Source organism: Microcaecilia unicolor, chromosome 7 (assembly GCF_901765095.1).
Source record: "Microcaecilia unicolor chromosome 7, aMicUni1.1, whole genome shotgun sequence".
NCBI classification, from domain to species: Eukaryota; Metazoa; Chordata; class Amphibia; order Gymnophiona; family Siphonopidae; genus Microcaecilia; species Microcaecilia unicolor.
Window position 1 is genome coordinate 278,030,666 of NC_044037.1, and position 22,273 is coordinate 278,052,938.

General features: G+C 41.5%; 1 protein-coding gene across 1 annotated transcript in view; it reads left to right on the forward strand.

Annotated features, from left to right (window-relative positions):
- Positions 1–20,378, forward strand: part of OSBPL11 (oxysterol binding protein like 11) — a 106,642-nt gene extending 86,264 nt beyond the window's left edge. Inside the window, exons 12-13 of the mRNA XM_030210877.1 lie at positions 3,888–4,041; positions 18,209–20,378. Of these exons, the coding sequence (XP_030066737.1) occupies positions 3,888–4,041; positions 18,209–18,265 (211 nt within the window). The 3' untranslated portion in view covers positions 18,266–20,378. The remainder of the gene's footprint in view (positions 1–3,887; positions 4,042–18,208) is intronic.
- The last annotated feature ends 1,895 nt before the right edge of the window (positions 20,379–22,273 follow it).

Sequence of the window (22,273 nt, forward strand, 5' to 3'; positions counted from 1 at the left end):
TGACAATGAATTCGAGTTTAATTACACGTTGAGTGAAGAAAACTTTCTCCCATTCGTATTAAATTTACTACTTTGTAGCTTCATCGCATGTTCCCTAGTCCTAGTATTTTTGGAGAGAGTAAAACAAGTGATTCACGTCCACCCGTTCCACTCCACTCATTATTTTATAGACCTCTATCATATCTTCCCTCAACCATCTTTTCTCCAAGCTAAAGAGCCCTAGATGCTTCAGTCTTTCCTCATAGGGAAGTCGGTCCATCCCCTTTATCATTTTCATCGCCCTTCTCTTCCTTGAGATATTCCCCCATCTTGACAAAGTTAGTTCTTTTGAAGTGTAGAACCTTCAGTCTTGAATAAGCCCTCTCCTTCTGTGTCTTAATATTGAACCACACCATTTGGTGATCACTAGATGCCAAATGACCACTCACCGTAACATTAGAAACAATCTCCCCATTTGTAAGCACCAGGTCCAGAATAGCTCCATCCCACGTGGATTCCATTACCAACCTCTGGAACAATTCTTCCTGTAGAGAATCCAAGATCTCCTTGCTTCTAGATGCCCCTGCAGCAGGGACACCCCAATCAATGTCTGGCATATTAAAATCATCTATTAGTAGTAATTCCCCTTTCATAGCTATCTTGTGAATGTTTTCAATTAAATCTCTGGCCATTTCTTCTTTCTGTGAAGGAGGCCTGTATATCAGTAAATACATTTTCTATTCCCTCTTTCCAGATTAACCCACAGTGCTTCTTCCTTACCTATGTATCCTGCAATTCTGAAACTTATGTTTGTTTTATTATTCATAGCCCATCTTTATGTAAGGTAGGTAACAAAACAACATGCACAATTAAAATATAATCAACAAACAACTAACAAACAAAAATGCAGCAAGGGAGTAGTCGGTACTGCACAGACAGATCATGGCAGGTCAAAAGATTGGCTTTAACTGATGACATTTTAGCATCAATTTAAGAGGCACTACATTCTTAACATATAATGCCAAACCTCCACCATTTTTTCCTACTCTGTCCTTTCTGAATAGATTATAGCCAGGTATAACTATATCCCAGTCATTGTGAATGTCACTAAGTCCAAGTCAGCTTCTACCATTACAGCCTCTAGATATTATGGGCATCGGTTTACAAAGCTCCCCAGATATTAGCCTTTTTTTCCCATTTCTGTAAAGGCATTGTGATGTCTTACATACTTGAGGGTTATTAATGACTAGTAAAAAAGGCCCGTTTCTGACACAAATGAAATGGGCACTAGCAAGGTTTTCCTCGGAGTGTGTATGTTTGAGAGAGTGAATGTACGAGTGTGTGTGAGAGAGCGAAAGTGAGTCTGGGTGCGAGTGTGTCTTTGAGAGAGAGCGTGTGTGTGTGAGAATGAGAGTGTGTGCAAGTGCGCATATGAGACAGTGTGAGAGAGAGAGAGTGTGTTTCACACAGATACAGTGTGTGCGAGAGAGAGAGTGTGTGTGAGACACAGACCCTCTGTGAGACTGAGTGTATGAGACCAAGAGAGTGTGTGAGTGACTGTGTGACACATAGAGAGTGAATGTGATACAGTGTGAGACATAAGAGTGTGTGAGAGACAGTGTGTGAGAGTGAGAGAGAGAAAGACATTGACTGTGAGAGAGAGAATGTGTGTGTGACGGAGATGCACCCCCTCCCTCCCTCCCTCCCTCTCTCTGGTGTCAGCCCCCCCCCTCTCTCTAGTGTCTGAGCGTTACTGTGCAGGACGCTGAGCTGTGGCTGTGCTTCAAGGAACTGACCAATCCTATTTAGTAGAATGCACCTCCAACATTCTGAAGCCGAAAAACCTCATGTGGTTGGTCACTTCTGCTTGTGACGAACCCGGAAGTACATGATGTCAATTCAGGAGATGGATACAGAGAGCAGGAATGTCTCAGCCATGCAGTCAGCTTCAGAATGTTGGAGGTGCGTTTTATTATATAGGATTTTAGGGCTTTTATCACCCATCCCCAGTGAATTTTAAAAAAAGTTTTCATTTATTAATTTTTAAAAAATTTAGAAGCTTAATTCTTGAACAAGAAATACAGAAAGTAACAATGCTACAAAAGCATCATAAGGTAATTCAAATTTTAAAAGTAGCATACAGTTTCTTTCTTAGACCACCATAGAGAATAGGGAGGGAGTATAGCAAAATAAAAAGGAAAGAGAAAAGGATAACTAACACCTAATAAAAAAAAGACATTAACAGTTGACAGCCTTCATTCTCGAATTATACCACATATATTAATTTTGGATGATCTTATCTAGGAACGAACGTAATTGCTCAGGAAGAAAAAAACCACATATTTCGTCCCACCAAGTCACACCAGACATTTGCACGAATAATACAATAGGAAAGTATCTCCCAAATCCTTCACTTCCTGTCTCATAGCCAAAAAACTTTTTCTCCTATCCTGTATTATTTTAGTCACATCAGGAAAGATCCAAAGTTTTTGCCCACAAAATGTGTCCTGAGCTTGTCTAAAATAGTCTTAAAGTTGCATTTAAATCTTGCTCAAAAACATAAGACACCAGTAAGGGTTGCCCTACAAGTCGCATCTGTGGTGGATTCCTCTAAGATTGCGGATATGTTTCTAAGATCTAAGGAAGCTTCTTGAGCTACGTTCAAATCCAACTCCCCCTGGGTTTTCTTTAAGGAAATTGGTAGATAATAAATCTTTTTTAATAGGAGGAATATTGTCAGAGGAAAAACCAAGTATCTCTACTAAATATTTCTTAAACAAGTCAATAGGCCAAGTACCAGGGGATTTTGGAAAATGCAAGAACCGCAAATTGAGCCTCCTATTAAAATGCTCCAATCTTCTGTGTGTTGAGAATTTATCCTTTGCCACCACACTCTTAAATTCTTGAAAATCTTTCACTGCATCATTTGAACAGCTCTTCTGATTGGAAAAATCTGATTTTAAGTTCTTCCACCACTTTAGCCATCTGATCCACTTTAACAACCAAAGATGTTACCTCAGTTGTGGACTTGGAGACCACTCCTTGAAGCTGCTGCAAAATTTTCCAGATCGCATCCAAAGTAACCTCCAATGTGTTTTCGGCTGACTCTGTTCCTCCACACCCGACTCCAGTGCTTGCTGACCAACTTCTGGACCATTCAGGGCATTCAGGGCACAGTCACATCAGCCCTTTAAATTGCTGCTGTCAATGGAACAGCACAGGGATTACATGTCCAAAAGTTTAGGTTTCGAGAAAAGCAGTATCAGATTATGGGAGTATGGGCAGGGGCAGACTGAGACTACTCTGGGCCCCTGGGCACTGAGACTACTCTGGGCCCCCTGGCATGCTGCTGCCGCCACCACCACTGCCCCTACCCACGCTGTGCCGCCTCCCTCTCACCGTGTTGCTGTTGTCCCCCCCTACCTTGAAGGGCCCTGGTGGTCTAGTGGCTCTGGCTTCTTCTTTGGCAGGAAATAAATCCGCTCTTTCCTGCCCATCCGCTGCCTGTACTCTGGTGCGGCACCATGTTTACAAAATGACTGCCGCGACTTCCCACGGTAGTCTCGGCAGCCATTTTGTAAACACAGCGGTGCAACCAGGGAGAATAGCAGCAGTGGCCCGTGGGGGCTGCAGTTTGCGGTGGTGGACAACCGGACAGAGCCTCTGGGCCCCCTAGAGCCTCTGGGCCCTCGGGCACTGCCCGGTTGCCCGAATGGTCAGTCCGCCCCTGACTATGGGGCTCATTTTCAAAGCACTTTGACTTTCAAAGTTGCATAATAGCCTAAGTGCTTTGAAAATACACCTCTATATAAACTAGGTTAAATAAAAACTTTCTTGCTTCTTGCAAAGCAAGAGGTTGCCCGTTTGCTATTGTGAAATATGAAATTAACTAGTTCATCTAATTTCAGGCGATTGTGGAAAAACGTGACAGAAGCTTTGAAGGAAGCAGACATTGAGAAGGCAACAGATCACAAGCGATCTCTTGAGGAGCGTCAGAGAGGGGAAGAGAGACATCGTGCTGAAACAGAAACTTTATGGCGCACAAAATACTTTTCCAAAGACGTAAGTCACCAGTTCTAATGTGATTTATGTAACGACTGTTTAAAATTCTTGTACATTGTGGCAGACATTTTTATCACCTTTTTAAAAGTTTTATTAGATTTTAGAAGCAAATAGGTTTATGATGTCACTTGGATCTTGATTCCTTTTTCGCTCACAATTTTATACCCAATTGTAAAGTAAACAGACTAGTTGAATAATGCATTCTTCCTAAGTACAGTCAAGCAGTCTACTCACCCTGTCTTACTACTCTGCCCCCACCCTCCTCCTGACTCTTGGAGAAAAAGAAAACCTCCAAATTGATTGTCAATATATTAATTTAAGCCCTGTTAATTTTTTTTTTAATTACATTTGTACCCCACTCATGGCAGGCTCAATGGGGCTTACATGAGGCAATGGAGGGTTAAGTGACTTGCCCAGAGTCACAAGGAGCTGCCTGTGCCTGAAGTGGGAATCGAAGTCAGTTCCTCAGTTTCCCAGGACCAAAGTCCACCAACCTAACCACTGGGCCACTCCTCCACTGTTGCTACTATTTGAGATTCTACATGGAATGTTGCTATTCCAACATTCCATGTAGAAGTCGGCCCTTGCAGATCACCAATGTGGCCGCGCAGGCTTCTGCTTCTGTGAGTCTGACGTCCTGCACGTATCACAGAAACAGAAGCCTGCGCAGCCTTCCACATGGAATGTTGATAGTGGAATAGCAACATTCCATGTAGAATCTCCAATAGTAGCAACATTCCATGTAGAATCTCCAATAGTATCTATTTTATTTTTGTTACATTTGTACCCTGCGCTTTCCCACTCATGGCAGGCTCAATGCGGCTTACATGGGGCAACGGAGGGTTAAGTGACTTGCCCAGAGTCACAAGGAGCTGCCTGTGCCTGAAGTGGGAATCAAAGTCAGTTCCCCAGGACCAAAGTCCACCACCCTAACTACTAGGCCACTCCTTAATCATTAAATTACCAATGCTTTTATTTAAAAAAAACAAAAAAAACCCTCCATTATTGGGCCCCATTCCAAATGCCCTTTATACTAGCAGGTATCAAATACACACCCTCATACCAAGTCTTTACAAACGGAGGATGTCTGTTGTTCTATTTAGCCTAAACAACCCTATGACCAGCTAAGTAGTTTCTTATCAGCCTAGTCATCTCTCCTCTGCATCGTAACAAGACAGATTTTGTTTTTATCTCTGGTAGCTCTAGATCCATATTGTTGGATAATGGGATGCAAATAAACATTTGAACTAAATATTTTCTAAGCCCATGTTGTCTATAACATGGGTCTCTTTGGTGAATCATTCACACGGAATTAGATATTTTAAGAGCTCAGTACTGCTATTCCACTGCATGTGCCGCAACAAATGCCTTTCATTACCTGGTCCTGTTCTGAGACATCCCTCAACTCTTTATCCGAGGAGGCGGGGCTGGTGGTTGGGAGGCGGGGATAGTGCTGGGCAGACTTATACGGTCTGTGCCAGAGCCGATGGTTGAGAGGCGGGGATAGTGCTGGGCAGACTTATACGGTCTGTGCCGGGACTGGTGGTTGGGAGGCGGGGATAGTGCTGGGCAGACTTATACGGTCTGTGCCCTGAAGAGCACAGGTACAAATCAAAGTAGGGTATACACAAAAAGTAGCACATATGAGTTGTCTTGTTGGGCAGACTGGATGGACCGTACAGGTCTTTTTCTGCCGTCATCTACTATGTTACTATTTGGCTCAGCAGCAGTGGAGGAGCAGCCTAGTAGTTAGAAGCAGTGCATGGAGAACCAGAGAAGACAGGGTTCAAATCTCGCTTTTCCCCACTGCCACTCCTTGTAAACTTGAACAAGTCCCTCAACTTGTAAGCCATCTTGGGCAGGGAAATACCTGCTGTAACTGTATGTGATCCACGTTGAGCTGAGCTGTAGAAAGTGGAGAAATTGACACTAAAACCAAAATCCATTAAACTGAATACTTCCGTAGGCAGTTTTATTTTACCTGTACAGTCATCTACTGTAAACACTGTGTTCTATACCAGAGAAACTTGTGCTGTCAGCTTCCTCCTGATTTCTGGAGACAGCACACACACACGTACAGAAACATCCTGAAGAGCAGGTGAATCCTTAAGGTCACTCCCAAGTATAAAACCCCTATTTTGAAACAACTGAGAAAGGGTTCTCGGGTAAGATTTCTGAAACTTATCCAGAATATCTGGAGATCGTAGCTGCAACAGCTTTAGGGGAAGTCCGCCAGTTTTTATTTGCTGCTGCACGCCTATATTTTTATTTTATTTTTGTTACATTTGTACCCCGCGCTTTCCCACTTATGGCAGGCTCAATGTGGCTTACATATTATATACAGGTACTTATTTGTACCTGGGGCAGTGGAGGGTTAAGTGACTTGCCCAGAGTCAGCCTGTGCCTGAAGTGGGAATCGAACTCAGTTCCTCAGTTCCCCAGGACCAAAGTCCACCACCCTAACCACTAGGCCACTCTTCCACTTTCTCATCAGGAGTATCATTTCCTTTGGGCTAGGTTTACTAAGCGGTGCTATGGGCGCATTAGCATTTTGAATACACGTAAATGATGTATGCGCATTAAATGCTATAGTGCCCAAAGAAATGTATAGGCGTGTTAGCATTTAACACGCCTTAAATTCACAGTAGCATTAAAAACGCTAATGCACCTTAGTAAACATACCCCTTTGTCTTGTACATTGTATGAATTTTTTTTTTAGAATACGTAAATTCATTTTTCTAAACAGATTTAAAGGTGAGAACTTAAAAAATTATAATATTCTTAAAAGGTTAATCCTGGAGGCCAAATTACAACCTGTTGCAGGTTGCTGTCAAGATAATACAGTGATGAATTTGGTTATTTTGTTGCATTGTTTCATGTATTGCAGTGCTGCTTCTTGGCTGTGTGGCCTTCAGTTCCCCAACTATGACATCTCTGTGCCTGACATTCTGCACCTTTTACTTTGAAACCATCTAGAACATCCATACAAAGTTTAGTCAGAGTTGGACATGGTAGAGAGTAGGAGCCCCTGATCCAGTTATTATTATTTATTACATTTGTACCCCGCGCTTTCCCACTCATGGCAGACTCAATGCGGCTTACATATTGTATATAGGTACTTATTTGTACCTGGGGCAATGGAAGGTTAAGTGACTTGCCCAGAGTCACAAGGAGCTGTGCCTGAAGTGGGAATTGAACTCAGTTCCCCAGGACCAGAGTCCACCACCCTAACCACTAGGCCACTCCTCCACTGATCCTATAGTGTCTTTAAGCAAATTCCGGGCTGTTTGTCTTTCCAAAGGATGCTCAGTTTTATTTTACTTCAAGTCTGGAAGAAGGTAGTGGCAATGCCAGAAAAATAGAACCCTGGGTAAACAGTTCATTCTCACCGGTCTATAATTTCCCGGATCTCCACTGGAGCCTTTTTTAAAAATCGGCGTTACATTGGCCACCCTCCAATCTTCCGGTACCACGCTTGATTTTAAGGATAAGTTGCATATCACTAGCAGTAGCTCCGCAAGCTCATTTTTCAGTTCTGTCAGTACATATGGACTGCTATCTATCGCAAATAGAAATAACAAAGATGAAGAGCATTTCTGATATGAAATCAACTAGAAGAAATCTGCAAAGACTTCATTTATTCTCACTTTCACCTTAGGCAACTATGCATGGCTGTTATCCAGATCCTAAAATATTTTGTGGTTCAAATTTCTATGGCATGTCCTACATGAAGCCCCACTCACTGGTTGAAGTGCCTTTTCTTTTTCCAGTATCACAAAGACAGATTTATTAGCTATTTCTGCATAAAATCACCCCCAGTGTCGTCAACTTATCATACAAATGCATTCCCAAAATAAAACTGGTCTGCTCCCTATGTATAAGCTAAACCATGATCTTCTGTACTTGACAGGATTTTTATAAATATACTAGCCGTTAAGCCCGTTAAAACGGGTGAATATTGGTCTGTTCTGTTTTCACGTCTAATTCCCTCCCTCCCTCCCAGCTCCAAGGCCTCCCCTCCCTCCCTCCTTCCTCCAAGGCCCCCCTCCCTCCTCCCTCCCAGCTCCAAGGCCCCCCCTCCTTCCGAAGCCTCCCTCCGAGCTCCAGTCCCCCTCCCTCCAAATTTTATAAGTCATCATACCTCGTTGGGTTACAGCGGCAGGCAGCAGCAGTGTAAAGCTTGCAAGCTGTGCGCTTCAGGAGCCTTCCTTTCTCTGTCTAAGCTGTGATCCCGCCCTCATTTCCTGTTTCCGCAAGGGTGGGACCACAGCTGAGACAGGGAAGGGAAGGCTCCTTAAGCGCCGAGCAGCTCGCACGCTTTTCACTGTTGCTGCCTGCCGCCATAACCCCAACGACGTAACTTAGGTGACTTTTAAAATTCAGAGGGAGGGGGACTGGAACTGGATGGCCGGTCGGGGTGGAGTTCAGGCGCACAGCGCGTGGCTCCTTTGAGCGCGAGGCCCTATGCGGTAGCCTCGCCCTAAGACCGGCCCTGCTGGCCCCACCTCTGGATTGTTGCTGTCTGAACGTTCGAGCTCTTTTGCGCATTTGTGTGTGAGTCGGTCACTTGTCATTTATATAGATTGATAAGGGTCCTGTTTACTAAGGTGAGCTAGCGTTTTTAGCTCGCACTAAATGCTGGAGACACCATATATTCCTGTAGGTGTCTCTAGTGTTGGCGCGCAGTAATTTTTAGTGTTCGCTAAAAATGCTAGCGCTCATATAGCACGGCTTAGTAAACAGGGCCCTAAATTTGTTTAATTATCTTTGTCATTGATGCATAATAACAAGCAAGATAGTCAGTACAAAATGGAAAAGACACCAGCCGATGACTTGAAGATTTTCATCTCATATAACCCAGAGCCCCTTCCCGTACCCAATACTTTGTAACAGCAATAATATTACAACTTTAGATTGTTAAGTAAAGCTGATTGAACTGTTATTGTCAATGTATTTATTCAAATAAGGGGTCCATACTTCGAGAACTTTTTTTTCTTGGCTTTTCGCCTCTTCTCATCCACTGATGAGCATTCCATTCTGATGAACTCATGCATTTGACTGCGCCAGTGCAGCAAGGATGGCAGGGAAGAGTGTTTCCACTGAATCAAAATGCATTTTTTGGCAATCACACACTTTCTGCAAAAAGAGTATTGAAATTTGCGTTCCTTCTCTTATATTGACTACTACTAATAATCATTTCTATAGCGCTACTAGATGTACGCAGCGCTGTGCACATTATTTGCAAGTATGCATCTCCACAGGGTGGCCTGCCATGTTCGAGCATACAAGCCGCTCAAATAATGCCACACTCCCCGCCAAAAATGGCCGATCAAAAAGAACAGTCCCAAAAGCAAGGTTTATAAGTAGCGTCGACTGTTCCACATTCAAGACATTTCTCATCTGAGGGTGGACAAACATCCGAAGCAAAAATTTATAATGAAGCTTCTGAAGTTGCACACACTCAACCTGATGAGAAACCTCCTTGAGGCTTAGTTTCAAGGCCTCTACCGAGTAGTCCCCAAAGTCTCAAATCCATTTGGCCACCACGCCACAAAGAGAGTTGGAGCCCACTGGCTCCTTGACCCCATAGTATCTGCCTACCAATCCTCTGGTAACTGCCAGGAGAGACCAGCACTTGTTGGAACAGAGATTTCTTGAAACTCAACATTATAATCCCTTAGCCAGGACTGGGCATAGGACCAAATTCTATATATGGTACTGAAAAATCTGCGCCAAATAAAATAAGCGCAAAGCACTATTCTATAAACGACATTCCAAGTTGGGCTTCGTTTAGAATAATGCCTAGCACCAGGATTTGCGCCTGACTTTTAGGCATGAGGATTTACACTAATTGAAACCTGAAAATTAGTTGCGGATCTGGCGTATTCTGTAATAGGGAAAGGGGGTGAGATTTGATATACCACCTTTCTGTGTTTACGGTCAAAGCGGTTTACTTATTATTGTGTGCAAGCCCCTGGAACACCCATGACCTGGCCATGCCCCCTTTTTGGATCCGTGCAAAAAGAATTTATACACGCATCTTTAGCGCACAGCAAGATGTGCACATAAATTCTAACTATTGCTAATTAGTGCAGTAATTGGCAATAATTAGAATTTATTAGCACCCAGTTATTGGCACTATTTGGTTCATTACTCAATTAAATTGTTCACACAAATTGGGTGTGCGCCCAAATTTGTGTGCACGATTTTGTGCTCCATATATAAAATCCGGAGGATAATGTCTGAGTTGCAATAAGGGTACCAATCACTGGGCTGCCGCAACTCATATGTATACTTGACAGACTCATAAATTTAAAATGGCATTTATAACCTATATCTTTTAAAAAAAGATTTGATGCAGATAATAATAATAATCAATTTACATTTCCCACATAGATATATGCCTTGCATTTTAAACTATCATCAAATAATGTGTACCTGTAATAAATCATTTTAAACTAAACCTAAAATCACAGTCTTACCTGTCATAAGTCATAATTATAACTATCGTACATTTCTATCTGACAGTTCTTCCCAGTTCATAAGGTTTTTTTTTTTTCACCCAAATGACTTTGTGGCCATTAAAATTATGGTTTCAACTTCCCATAAAGAGAATAAACATGTTTTTAATTTATTTCAAAAAGAGTTTGGTTTATTTCTCTTTGTAGTGTTGCTGGCAGCTGCACTCCATAGGCCCTATTCCCCTTAATGTCAGACCTCTGGTGTCTAGTAATTGCCAGCTTTAGCTGGGAGGTTAAATAAGAAGCACACTCAAAAGGTTTGCCCTCTGTATGAATCTCTGTAATGTTACCTTATACAGGGTGAGACAAAAATAAAGTAACCCCCTAGAGTTTTTTTTGCTGATTTCTCAGCAACTGCTTATAGAATTTCAGTGTGAAGTTTACAGCTTTGTTGTTTCTATCTACATTTATGTGCTGAGTGGAATGAGATTATCTTTAAACATGGCAAAGTTACAGACTTTTTACATGACCACCCAGCGATTTTCGATACCAGCTCACTGTTAATGACATTACAGTGAAGTAGACTTTTGTCTGGGAAGCAGTGTTGGAGGCCTATCACAAGCTCCACCCAAAGCCGCAAACAAACCACCGAACCCAAGGAAGCGCCACAGGTGATCTGGGACAGCCTGCCACAGGCACTGATTGACCTCACACACATCTCTCTCCTCCTCCCTTGCCTCCGCTCCCCTCCCTCTTTAAATTAAAGCTAGGGGTGCACACTTTGAGCATTCACAATGACTGCGAAATTCTGACACATTGTTAATTGTATAGTTTGAGTGACATTATTTTACTGTGTTTTAGCTCAAACATTTTTAATATGTAAAAATCGCTAGATGGTATTGTTAAAATGGCAGTAGCAACATAGCTTAAGATAATTAACTGTTGTTTAATCGAAATACGTAAGTATGACGACTAAATAAGTATGTAAAATTTCTCGTTGAAATTCGAAGCCATTGCTGAGGAAACAGCAAAACTCTAGGGGTTTACTTTTTTTTTGTTTTTCTTTTTTGCCTCACTGTGTACATGGAATTAGTAAGTTGACTCTAAATCAGTACATCTTGAATTACCCTAACCAAGTATTGTGAAGACTCTTAGGCTAGTGTATTCCACACACAGCCAGCATTGACTGGTTTTTCCATTAATTTGGGTCCTACCCAAGGACCTTGGAATCAGAGAGATATTAGTGCAGAATGTATGCTGTTCCAAATAGGGTAATTGTTTGCAAAAATTGATGGGATTATGTATTATTCTCTCTATCGATCAAGGTGCATGACGGTACACCATCTTGGCACAACAGTTTACTAGTGCGGTTATGTCTTTTAAGTTTAAAATTTCCAAATATTTTGGGAGTCCAGTTGATATTGAATCAAGAGCTCCAATCAACAATTGGCATTTCCATCAATTTTGTTTTTCTTCAAGTCTCTCCGTTTCAATTTGTAAATCGTGGTATTTTTGTTATTGTTTTCTAACTGTTGTATCAGTTCTTCTACCACATCTGTAAACCGTACATTTTTCTTTCTTGTAACCCTGATGGTCAGGAGTGTTGTGTTTAAGAGCCTGTCAGTTTGGGGTTTTTTTTTTTTTTTTTTTTAAGTCCCACAACATCTTGACCTGCTCATTGTTGGATTTTACCATTCTAATGATCAGTGTGTACCAAATGCCATGCAGCCCATTTAACGCATGTTCATCGTTAGTTGCATAGCATTACAGTAGTACATTTATATTTTCTTCTCTCCTGTGTTGTCTTAGCCAGGTCGTCATAAAACCATTCATTAATCCATAAATAACGCTTGAGCTTTGGAAAGTAAAGGCACATAATCATAATGAAGTCATTCAGATATGAATGAGACCAAAAATGTGGCCCTATCCTGATCTTCTTGAACTGATACTTTCTATAAGTTGTTTAGATCGAGATGGTCCAATTGTTATTTGAGCTGCACATATAAAATATATTTTATTCACAAGCAGTGATGCTTCAAAGGGTGACATTCTAAATCTCCAGCAGATTTCTTTAAAATATGTTGAAGTAACCTACATGATATTCTAGAGACATTTAAGAGGCAGAAGCCCAGATGCCTAGCATAATTTTCTGTCAGGTCAGTATTCACAGATCCAGTGTCCTTAATATTCTCCTTCAGCGCTTCTAGTCTTCCGTTATAATCCTTAAACAAAACTTCTAATTTTGTACTACTCTACTTGAATTTTGTACCAGAAAACTTATATTTGAAGAACAGCTGGCCATTGAGGCATCTAACCTTATTAGGGTCATTCATAAGGCATCTAGAGTAACCACCAGGGGTTTGAGGAGAGATGATAAAATTTAAGCTGGTCATTAGACTTTCATCAAAACCTATTTTTGCACTTCAAAGTCCATGCTTTCCCCCATCCTGTTTTCTTCAATGACTGACCATAAATTTATTTGCCCAGCATGAGAGATCACTTTTTCCACTAAGATTGACACTGTTAAGCGGCACTTGCAGGAAGTTAGCTTCAATACTTAACTCTAGCACTCACATCATCTGATGCCAGAATTCCCTCGAGCTGCATTAAGTTCACATTGGCTGTAGGTGGATTGAAAGGCTAATTGAGCTCCTGACTACTTGGGGTACAACATTTCATCTTCCTTTGCTGACTGCTGGGTCGACTCCCTCCTTGCTTCTGAATCTGGTTGACAAAATCATCCAGCTTTTGCTGAGTCATGGATAGCATACATTTTGAAGGGAAAAACTTGTACCCTCTCCTTTTTTTTGTCTTAGCTGGTTTGGTTCTTAGGGAACCTTTAAGGGTAACAATCTTTGGTTTAGCAAGGGTCTGCTGCCATCTTAGCTCTTCCCCTAAGAACAGCAGCATCTCTGTTTTCTTAGATCCAGAATGGTCAACAGGTCTGAGAAGGAGGACACATTCAATGTATTTGAATATTCATTTTATCTTTGGAATTAAGGGCCCTGTTTACTAAGCCACGTTATAGGTGTCTTAGCGTCTTTAATGCACATTAACCATGTACGTGCGTTAAACGTGTATGCACCTACAATATCCCTATAGGCGCCTACATGGTTAGCGTGCGTGCTAATTGTAGGCGTGTTAAAAACGCTAAAATGCCTTAGTAAACAGGGTCCTAAGTAATAAATAACAAGAAAAAAAAATGCAGTCTGTTATTTAGTTCTTCAAATATTTAAACATTAAAAAGAATAGGCAGAGTGGCCTTAAAATTCTCTGAATAGTGTACAGAGTATGGGTTTTTTTTTTTTTTGGGGGGGGGGGGGGGGGGAGTTCAGCCTTTTCTCCAGATCACAGCACTCCCTCTGGTTTCAGTTGGCCTAACTCAAGTCCTTTGTTGCCATAATAGATTTGAAACTAACATATCCTTTTTGTCAGACTTATGTAGTGGGACTATGTTTCTCTCTAATCAGGGTTTAGATTTGAATTTATTCATAGGTGTAGTTTGCTTGCCTGCTTGGTGATGGAGCCAAAGGTTAATGAGTCATATTGACAGTAGGGGGAGGGGGACCAATTTAGCATTAGGACTCACCACCACCACCCCCCGCCCATACCCACCACAAACTGAAAGGGGGGAAAATATTTCTTGCATGGGGTTGGGAAGATAAGGGTGATATGATTAATAACAAGCAAGTTTATACTAAGATGATATTGGCCCAAATGTTTGTGTTTTATATAAATTTTGTTTTTATAGAATGTATGTTGTGCTTTGATCCATTTTTGATGGAGTGGGCTATAAATATTTTACATAAAACAACCATGTTCAGTAACTGGTGGCACCTCCTTCAAATAAACATTTTGTGTAAGGGTTGATCAGTCTCTTGCATCACCCTTGAATAATTTGGGCCCGTTCTTTCCAACAGGAATTATATTTCAATCTGTTTATATAACAAATAGAAGTTGTGTTACAATACAGGCCATCCTCAAGGGTTCACACAGTTGTGGCCCAAGGATATCTGACGCTCAAGCAAACCATCAGCCATTCACCCCCACTCCACCTGGCCAGTAGTCCACCATCTCCCCTTTCCCTCCCCCATGATTCTAGCATATCTCTCCTTCCCTCCTTACCACCAAGGTGTCCAGCATCTTCCCTTTCTTCCCTTCCCCATATTGCTGCTGCCCCCACAACCCTACCTCTGCAGGAGGCCAAGGGAAATACAGACTTCAAGGGGTGGCAACACAATGCTTCTACAGTCCGCAAAGCTGGCAAAAACAGTGCTAGGGCAGTCATTTGACTTTGAGCATCTGCTTACATGTACTCAAAGCATGCCACATCTTGCCTACTCTGACGTCAGAGGAGGTTGGATACAACAGGCCTTGAGTACACGTGTGTGCAGATGGTCAGAAGCCTAGGTTGAGAAGCATTTTTTCAGCACTGTACATGAGCAGACCAGATGGCTTGGTACCACTAAATATAAGAATGCAGCAGATGGCTTTCCAAACCTAACCCTGAGAATTCCACAAGTCTTTTGGATTCCAGGCTCTCCAAAATGAATATGCGTGAAATAAATCGGCATGCATTGAAGATCCAGCCTGTGCACATTTATATCATGCATATTTATTGTGGATATCCTGAAAATCGACAAACTGTGGTAACCCCAGAACAGGCTTGAGAAACCCTGAGGTAGCGATTTATTTGTAAGCCAATAACTAAGCCACTTGTGATATTGAGTCCCAGAAGACAAATGTGTCTGTGTTTAGAGCTGAGCCAAACGAAACAGATCAATCAATGACGGGCTCCTTTAATATTTTCATATGCTTACAAATAAAGTCTGACCACCTGGCACTGCTCTGGACTACAACAGTTACAGTGTGGAAACCAAATTAAGCTAGGGCTTTCCTTGCCATCATATTTCCTTTTTCGCTAATGTGTTTGGGAACTCTTAACTACCTTGTGCCACTCTCATCTGTCTAATGGTTTGAACTACACAGGGCCAGTAGATTCTACAAGACTGCAGGGCCTACCATGAGATGTCTAGAGCAGTGTCAGTAAGTTGGAAGGGTTGACCCATCGTGTGGTCCCTAGTTTGATCCCAGAGTTGGGTCTTTGCTTCCTAGGAACAGGTAAATGCAAATTGATTGTTTATTCTTTCAAAAATGACAAAGAAGGGGAAACACTATGAAGTAAATAAGTAACATAGTAGATGACGGCAGAAAAAGACCTGCATGGTCCATCCAGTCAGCCCACAAGATGAATTCATATGTGTATACCTTACCTTGATTTGTACCTGTCTTTTTCAGGGCACAGACCGTATAAGTCTGCCCAGCAGGATTCCCCACCTCCCAACCACCAGTCCTGCCTCCCATCACCGGCTCTGGCACAGACCATATAAGTCTGCCCTCCACTATCCTCACCTCCCAACCACCAACCCCTCTTCCCCCCACCTGCTCCGCCACCCAATTTCGGCTAAGCTTCTGAGGATCCATTCCTTCTGCACAGGATTCCTTTATGCCTATCCCACGCATGTTTGAATTCCATTACCGTTTTCATCTCCACCACCTCCTGCGGGAGGGCATTCCAAGCATCCACCACCCAGTGTGTCAGCTAAATGCTGTTATCAAGGAAATTCTCTAGATGGGACCAGAAATGGTACAGTCTGATAAAAGAATTTTCACGTGATTTAACTTTCAAAATTGCCCTAGAATATAACTTTCCTTTTGTAAATAAATCTAAAAATTCCCAATAATTATAGCAGTTTCAGCAATGTAAAATGCAACTTTAGAGCCACAATGCAGTGCAATGCAGTTTGAACAGCCTGTCCTCTCTATCAGAGCTTGGCAGGAAAAGAAAGAAAGAGGTTTCACAGGGCAATTTAATTAATTAAGCAATAAGCATTAAATTAAAGAGAATATCAGGTATCTCACCTATAGCCAGAAAGTTGAGAAGTTTGGAATTTAAAAGGTCAGAATTTACTTTACTTTGCAGGAGTTTGGTTCAGGTCCAGCACCTGGAAAGTTACAACAGTTAAAACATATTGGAGACAATATTTTTTCACTTGATGCACAATTAAGCTCCGGAATTCTTTGCCAGAAGATGAGGTAAAAGGAATTAGCATAGCTGGGTTTAATAAAGGCATAAGCAGCATGGATCTGTGTACTTCTGATATTCTTCCAGATATTTGTGAATTGGATTGGGCATTGCTGGAGTCAGGACACATCGTTTGGCAGCTCTTTTAAAAACATACGGTCTACTTTATATGGGGCTGCATAAATACTGCAGAAGTAGCATGATTACTGAGCACACCTTTCATGCTCAAAGAGGGTATTCTTCAAGGCATAGGTGCCTGCTCTGTGGGTTCTTAAGCACTCCCAATATTGAGAAAACTCATCGTGTCCAGGGAAGGGTATTCATGTTATAATACTGAAGCATAGGAGCCAACTTTTCATGTCATCCAAAAGTAGTTTCACACAACTTTGTAGTTGTTTCCATGTATGGATCATGACTCACAGTTAGAATTTAGAAATACTTTTTGTTTACTCTGATTTTCAGATTACAAAATTCTGATCAGAGATCACATGCATTGGTGGAATATCCAGTTTGGGCCTCATTTCCCTGGACTGTGACTGTCTTTAAAGTTAAGTTCAGAAAGGGAAAGGGCAAATTTGACACAGTCAGTTTTCCTTTTTTCCTTAGACATTTTGCGCATGAATGTTAGGAAACATAGGAGCCATCATTTCAAAATGATTGTGGGTGCTAAACCTGATGGAAATTACTCTTCCATGGACATAGTGAAGGAGTTTGTTCAGTACTGGGGCTGCTCAAGCACCCACAGAGCTGGCTTCAATGCTAGGAAACCTGTGCAGTTAACTAGGAACATTGTTCCTAGAGTCTCCACATTGATCAGTATAATAGACTGAAGACTGACGGCTCGATTGACCTCCCTGCCTTAGTAATGATCTTTCAGCCAATAGTGCAGTTGTGCTTTACCATACTGTCTATTTTGAAATAGGGCTGGAGGAAGAACTTTCTTAATATTTTGCTATCTGAAATATAAACAAATTACAAAGCCACATATGAAGATGAATATTCATGCTACAGTGTTGTGCAATATCTGTAGTACTGTGCCATAAAGAGCACTTACTGTATACAAGTGGCTTCTCATACTATAAAAGACAAAATCTATGCAGGCTTATAAAATGGTCCACTGTCTTAGTATTCAGACAGTTCGATTAATTGCTATGCAAATGGATACACCAATGCAAGTGTATATTAGCCTAAGGTGCTATGCATGCAGGTGGTGCAGTTACTACTCTATTGATCTTACATAATTTCTAACCTTCCCAATTCATCACTTAAGACTGACAAGTACTTATTTAGCACTGTTCCTGTTTTATGTGATGTATTCAAATGCCCCTTATGCTTTTTAATGATCCCCACCTTCCTTTCTGCCTTTTGTATTTACCTATTGAATATTCTGTTCCACCTTGAATTTATCAACTTACTTTGTACTATCCATTTAAGAATATGTAATCTTCTATATAATTTTGTAAGCCACATTGAGCCTGCAATTGAGTGGGAAAATGTGGTATATAAATGCACCAAATAATACTGGCCCTTTGCTTTTCAAGCATTTAATTGAGAAAAGATTTTGATATATGTAGTTATTGAAGCACTCTGTGTAAGTTTTCTTTCCCTGTTTTGATTGCAGGGTGATGGCTGGGTTTACTACAATCCCCTCTGGAAGTGCTCAGAAGCAAGCTCGTGAATGGCAGTCACAACCACACAGTCAACATATTGGCATGACTTAGATAAGATGCGTTAAACTTTTTATTCCCAAAATGTCAACCATAATGCACTCTTGCTCTCTCTTTGTCTCTCAAAATGCTGCAAAGCCATCACTTGCACAAGCTCTAAGGAGCTTAAAATAATGGCCCGGTTAGGGCGCATTACAGGAGCTTGAGCACAGAGATACAAAAGAAGCTTTTTGTAGAGCCTATGGACCAGTTTTTTGTGATCCAAAGAGATATCATTCTTTAAAGGGTTTTTGCTACACTGTTTCTTCCTGTTCCTTCCCAGAAGTCACCAAAACAAAAAAACTACCACATGCCGAAATGCTGCTAGAGCGTGACCTGGAGTGACGTTCGGAGCTCTGTGGTATTCATCATTTTGACGTTGGGGATTGAGAAGTGAGACTTCCACGTGGTGCACACCGAGTACCTGATATAATACTCATCTAATCAAGAAACAGAGGAGGAAAATGGTGTAACTTTGCTGCTCATATACCATATGATAACCTTCCTGGTAAAATTCTGGGGAAGTGTTGTCATTTGTGCCTGTAATCAGTGTTAGAATCAAGCAGATCGGGACAAAAACAACGTTTGTTGCTTTTTTTTTTTTTTCTGCTCAGAAGATTGTGTGCATCTACTAGGAACACGTGATTTCTTGGAGAAGCTGCCTTTCTATATTTTTTAAAAGGATTTCTAAAATGTGTTTGGAACAATAACCATGAAGATTTCTCCCCACCCTTACCTCCTTTTGAAACATTTTTAATGATGGTCTTGAAAAAGATGGACTTGAATCAGTGCATTCTGAACCACCTTTGTTTCCTGCTTCAAATTCTCCTAAATTTGACTGTTAGATTTACTTCTGTCATGCATAATGATGTTAGTCCCTCTGACCTGTCTTTTTTGAGCAGGCTATGAAGGGAACAACCAAGTTCATGCTATTTCATGCTGTCAGTAGACAAGATGTATTGGTGTGTTCGTTCCAGATTTGCACTTTAGAGCATCAACCCATTCTTGAAAGAGGTCCATTAGTCATTAATGTATCAGTGCCACATGCTCAGTCTTGGTCAGCTTTGAGTGCAGCATGTCCTGCCTTCTGGCTCAGTAACAGACAGGGTTTTTTTGTTTGTTTTGCTTTCACCTTACCCTGGATCAAGTGAAAAATACCCCAAGGTCATTTTGCACAATCCAATTTAAACTTAACCACGAGTCCATTTCTCAGATATTTTTCAATTTGTAGTCATAGCGGAGGGACTTTGAGTTTCTATGGACTAAACAGCAAGGATGAGGAGAAAGATTGAGGGATAGATTGGATGCAGTGGGCAAAGCCATCATTGCTGGAGAATAGACTCTACAATGAACAAAACAGATGAAGGCTGAAGAAAGGAACCAAACAGCTTCAAGATGCTAGGAAAAACAGCTTAAAAGCTTGTTTTAAGTACGTCTTGATGCTTCTGCTTTTAAATCTGACCAGACTGAGCACATGAGCTATGCCTGTGTGTTTTCCATGGTACAGATAATAAATTGAATCTGTAGGAAGTCACAGTCAAAAGTCAGGAAATTCTATTCAGGAAAAAACACCACCTGTTTTACTTCTGGGTTATACTTACACATTTCCTTGACATTGAAGAATTGCTGGCAATTAATTACAAGAATAGTATTGAATATAGCTTTCATGTTTTGTTACTGTCGGCTACCTTTTCAAAGGTGGTGCCTTACACTGTGTCTTCTCTGGATGTAGTCTTCCAATCAGTGTATACTTAAAAGAAACCTTGACATCAGATCAGCTGTTTTAAGATGACTTTCCCATTTCATCATTGTATGTACTGCTTGAGACAATATTTTTGTTTTCTAGTTATTGAGATGACAAAGCTTGGAGAAATGACAAGCAAGCTCGAATAATAAACTGTTCATTTTCAACAAAAAAACAAAAACAAATGTACTTTGCAAAAAAGAGTTTGGTTTTATGTACAATTTCTTGATGACGCGTGTCCATTTTGCTGTGTAATGCACTGAATGATCTCAGTACGAGTCATAGTTGATAGGATGTGTGGGAAGGATAGAAAGTGAAATAAATCTATAGAGTGATTTAAAGCTTGTTGTTCAGTTTTATTTTCTGAGACTTGTTAATGTATACGAAAATAATCTGAAGGCTTGTTCCCCAAATCTGGTTTTCTGCTCCATGAGTCAACTAAGGATGGTACAGGGGCAGAAGAGAAGCCACAGTCATTGCCCAGTGGTAACATCTAGTTTCCCTATGATTGAATGTATCCAGAAGGAGCTCTGATGTATGGCTCTCAACTAAGGACTTGCTGCAATAACCAGGCTCAGTAAGTTGGGGGAGTGTGTTAGAAAATAGGGAAAAGATCCACAGTGAGTTACAAATGATGGTTTATGGCATCCGAATCTCTGCCCTGTGTCTGACTCAGCTGGAGGCCCAAAGGAGCAGAAGGAAATTGCAAGACAAACAATATAAAAAGAATCAGTATGTTTACAAAGCTGTGCAAAATGCATATGTGTGTCTAGTGTCTGCAGTGGTGTTGAGTCCAAGAATGGGACCTGTGTATGGCCGGGTTGAAGCTTTGAGCCCTTCTCTGAGCTCTGGTAATCAGTGTGACACTATCAAGGAAGAACAAGGCCAGAGCAAAGTTGACTGCAAATAGGATCTTGTGGCATTTCAGCATGGTATGGCAGCTACCTAAAAGTCCTAATAACTATACTGGATCATACCAATGATCCATCTAGCCCAGTATCCTTCTTCCAACAATGGCCAATCCAGGTCACAAGTACCTGGCAGAATCCCAAAGAGCAGCAAGATTCCATGCAACAGATACCAGGGATAAGTAGTGGCTTCCCCCATGTCTAATATGCAGATTATGGACTTTTTCTACAGGAACTTGTCCATAGTAACATAGTAGATGACGGCCGAGAAAGACCTGTATGATCCATTCAGTCTGCCCAACAAGATAAACTCATATGTGCTACTTTATGTGTCTCCATGACCTTGATTTGTATCTGCCATTTTCAGGGCACAGACCGTAGAAGTCTGCCCAGCATTAGCCCCGCCTCCCACCACCGACTCTGCCACCCAATCTCTGCTAAGCTTCTGAGGATCCATTCCTTCTGAACAGGATTCCTTTAAGTTTATCCCACGCATTTTTGAATTCCGTTACCGTTTTCATCTCCACTACCTCCCGTGGGAGGGCATTCCAAGTATCTACCACTGTCTCTGCTTCCCGACATTTTTCTTGAGTCTGCCCCCCTTCAATCTCATCTCATTTCATGTCCTCTAGTTCTACTGCCTTCCCATCTCCGGAAAAGGTTCGTTTTGTGGATTAATACCTTTCAAATATTTGAACGTCTGTATCATATCACCCCTGTTTCTCCTTTCCTCCAGGGTATACATGTTCAGGTCAACAAGTCTCTCTTCATACATCTTGTAACACAAATCCCATACCATTTTTGTAGCTTTTCTTTGCACGGCTTCAATTCTTTTTACATCCTTAGCAAGATATGGCCTCCAAAACTAAACACAATACTCCAGGTGGGGCCTCACCAACGACTTATACAGGGGCATCAACACCTCCTTTCTTCTGCTGGTCACCCCTCTCTCTATACGGCCTAGGAAACTTCTGGCTCCGGCCACCGCCTTGTCACACTGTTTCGTCACCTTCAGATCCTCAGATACTATCACCCCAAGATCCCTCTCCCCATCCATACATATCAGACTCTCACCGCCTAACACATACGTCTCATGTGAATTTCTACTCCCTAAGTGCATCACTTTGCATTTCTTTGCATTGAATTTTAATTGCCAAACCTTAGGCCATTCTTCTAGCTTCTGCAGATCCTAGTGGTTAGTGCAGGGGACTTTGATCCTGGGGAACTGGGTTCGATTCCCACTGCAGCTCCTTGTGACTCTGGGCAAGTCACTTAACCCTCCATTGTCCCAGGTACAAATAAGTACCTGTATATACTATGTAAACCGC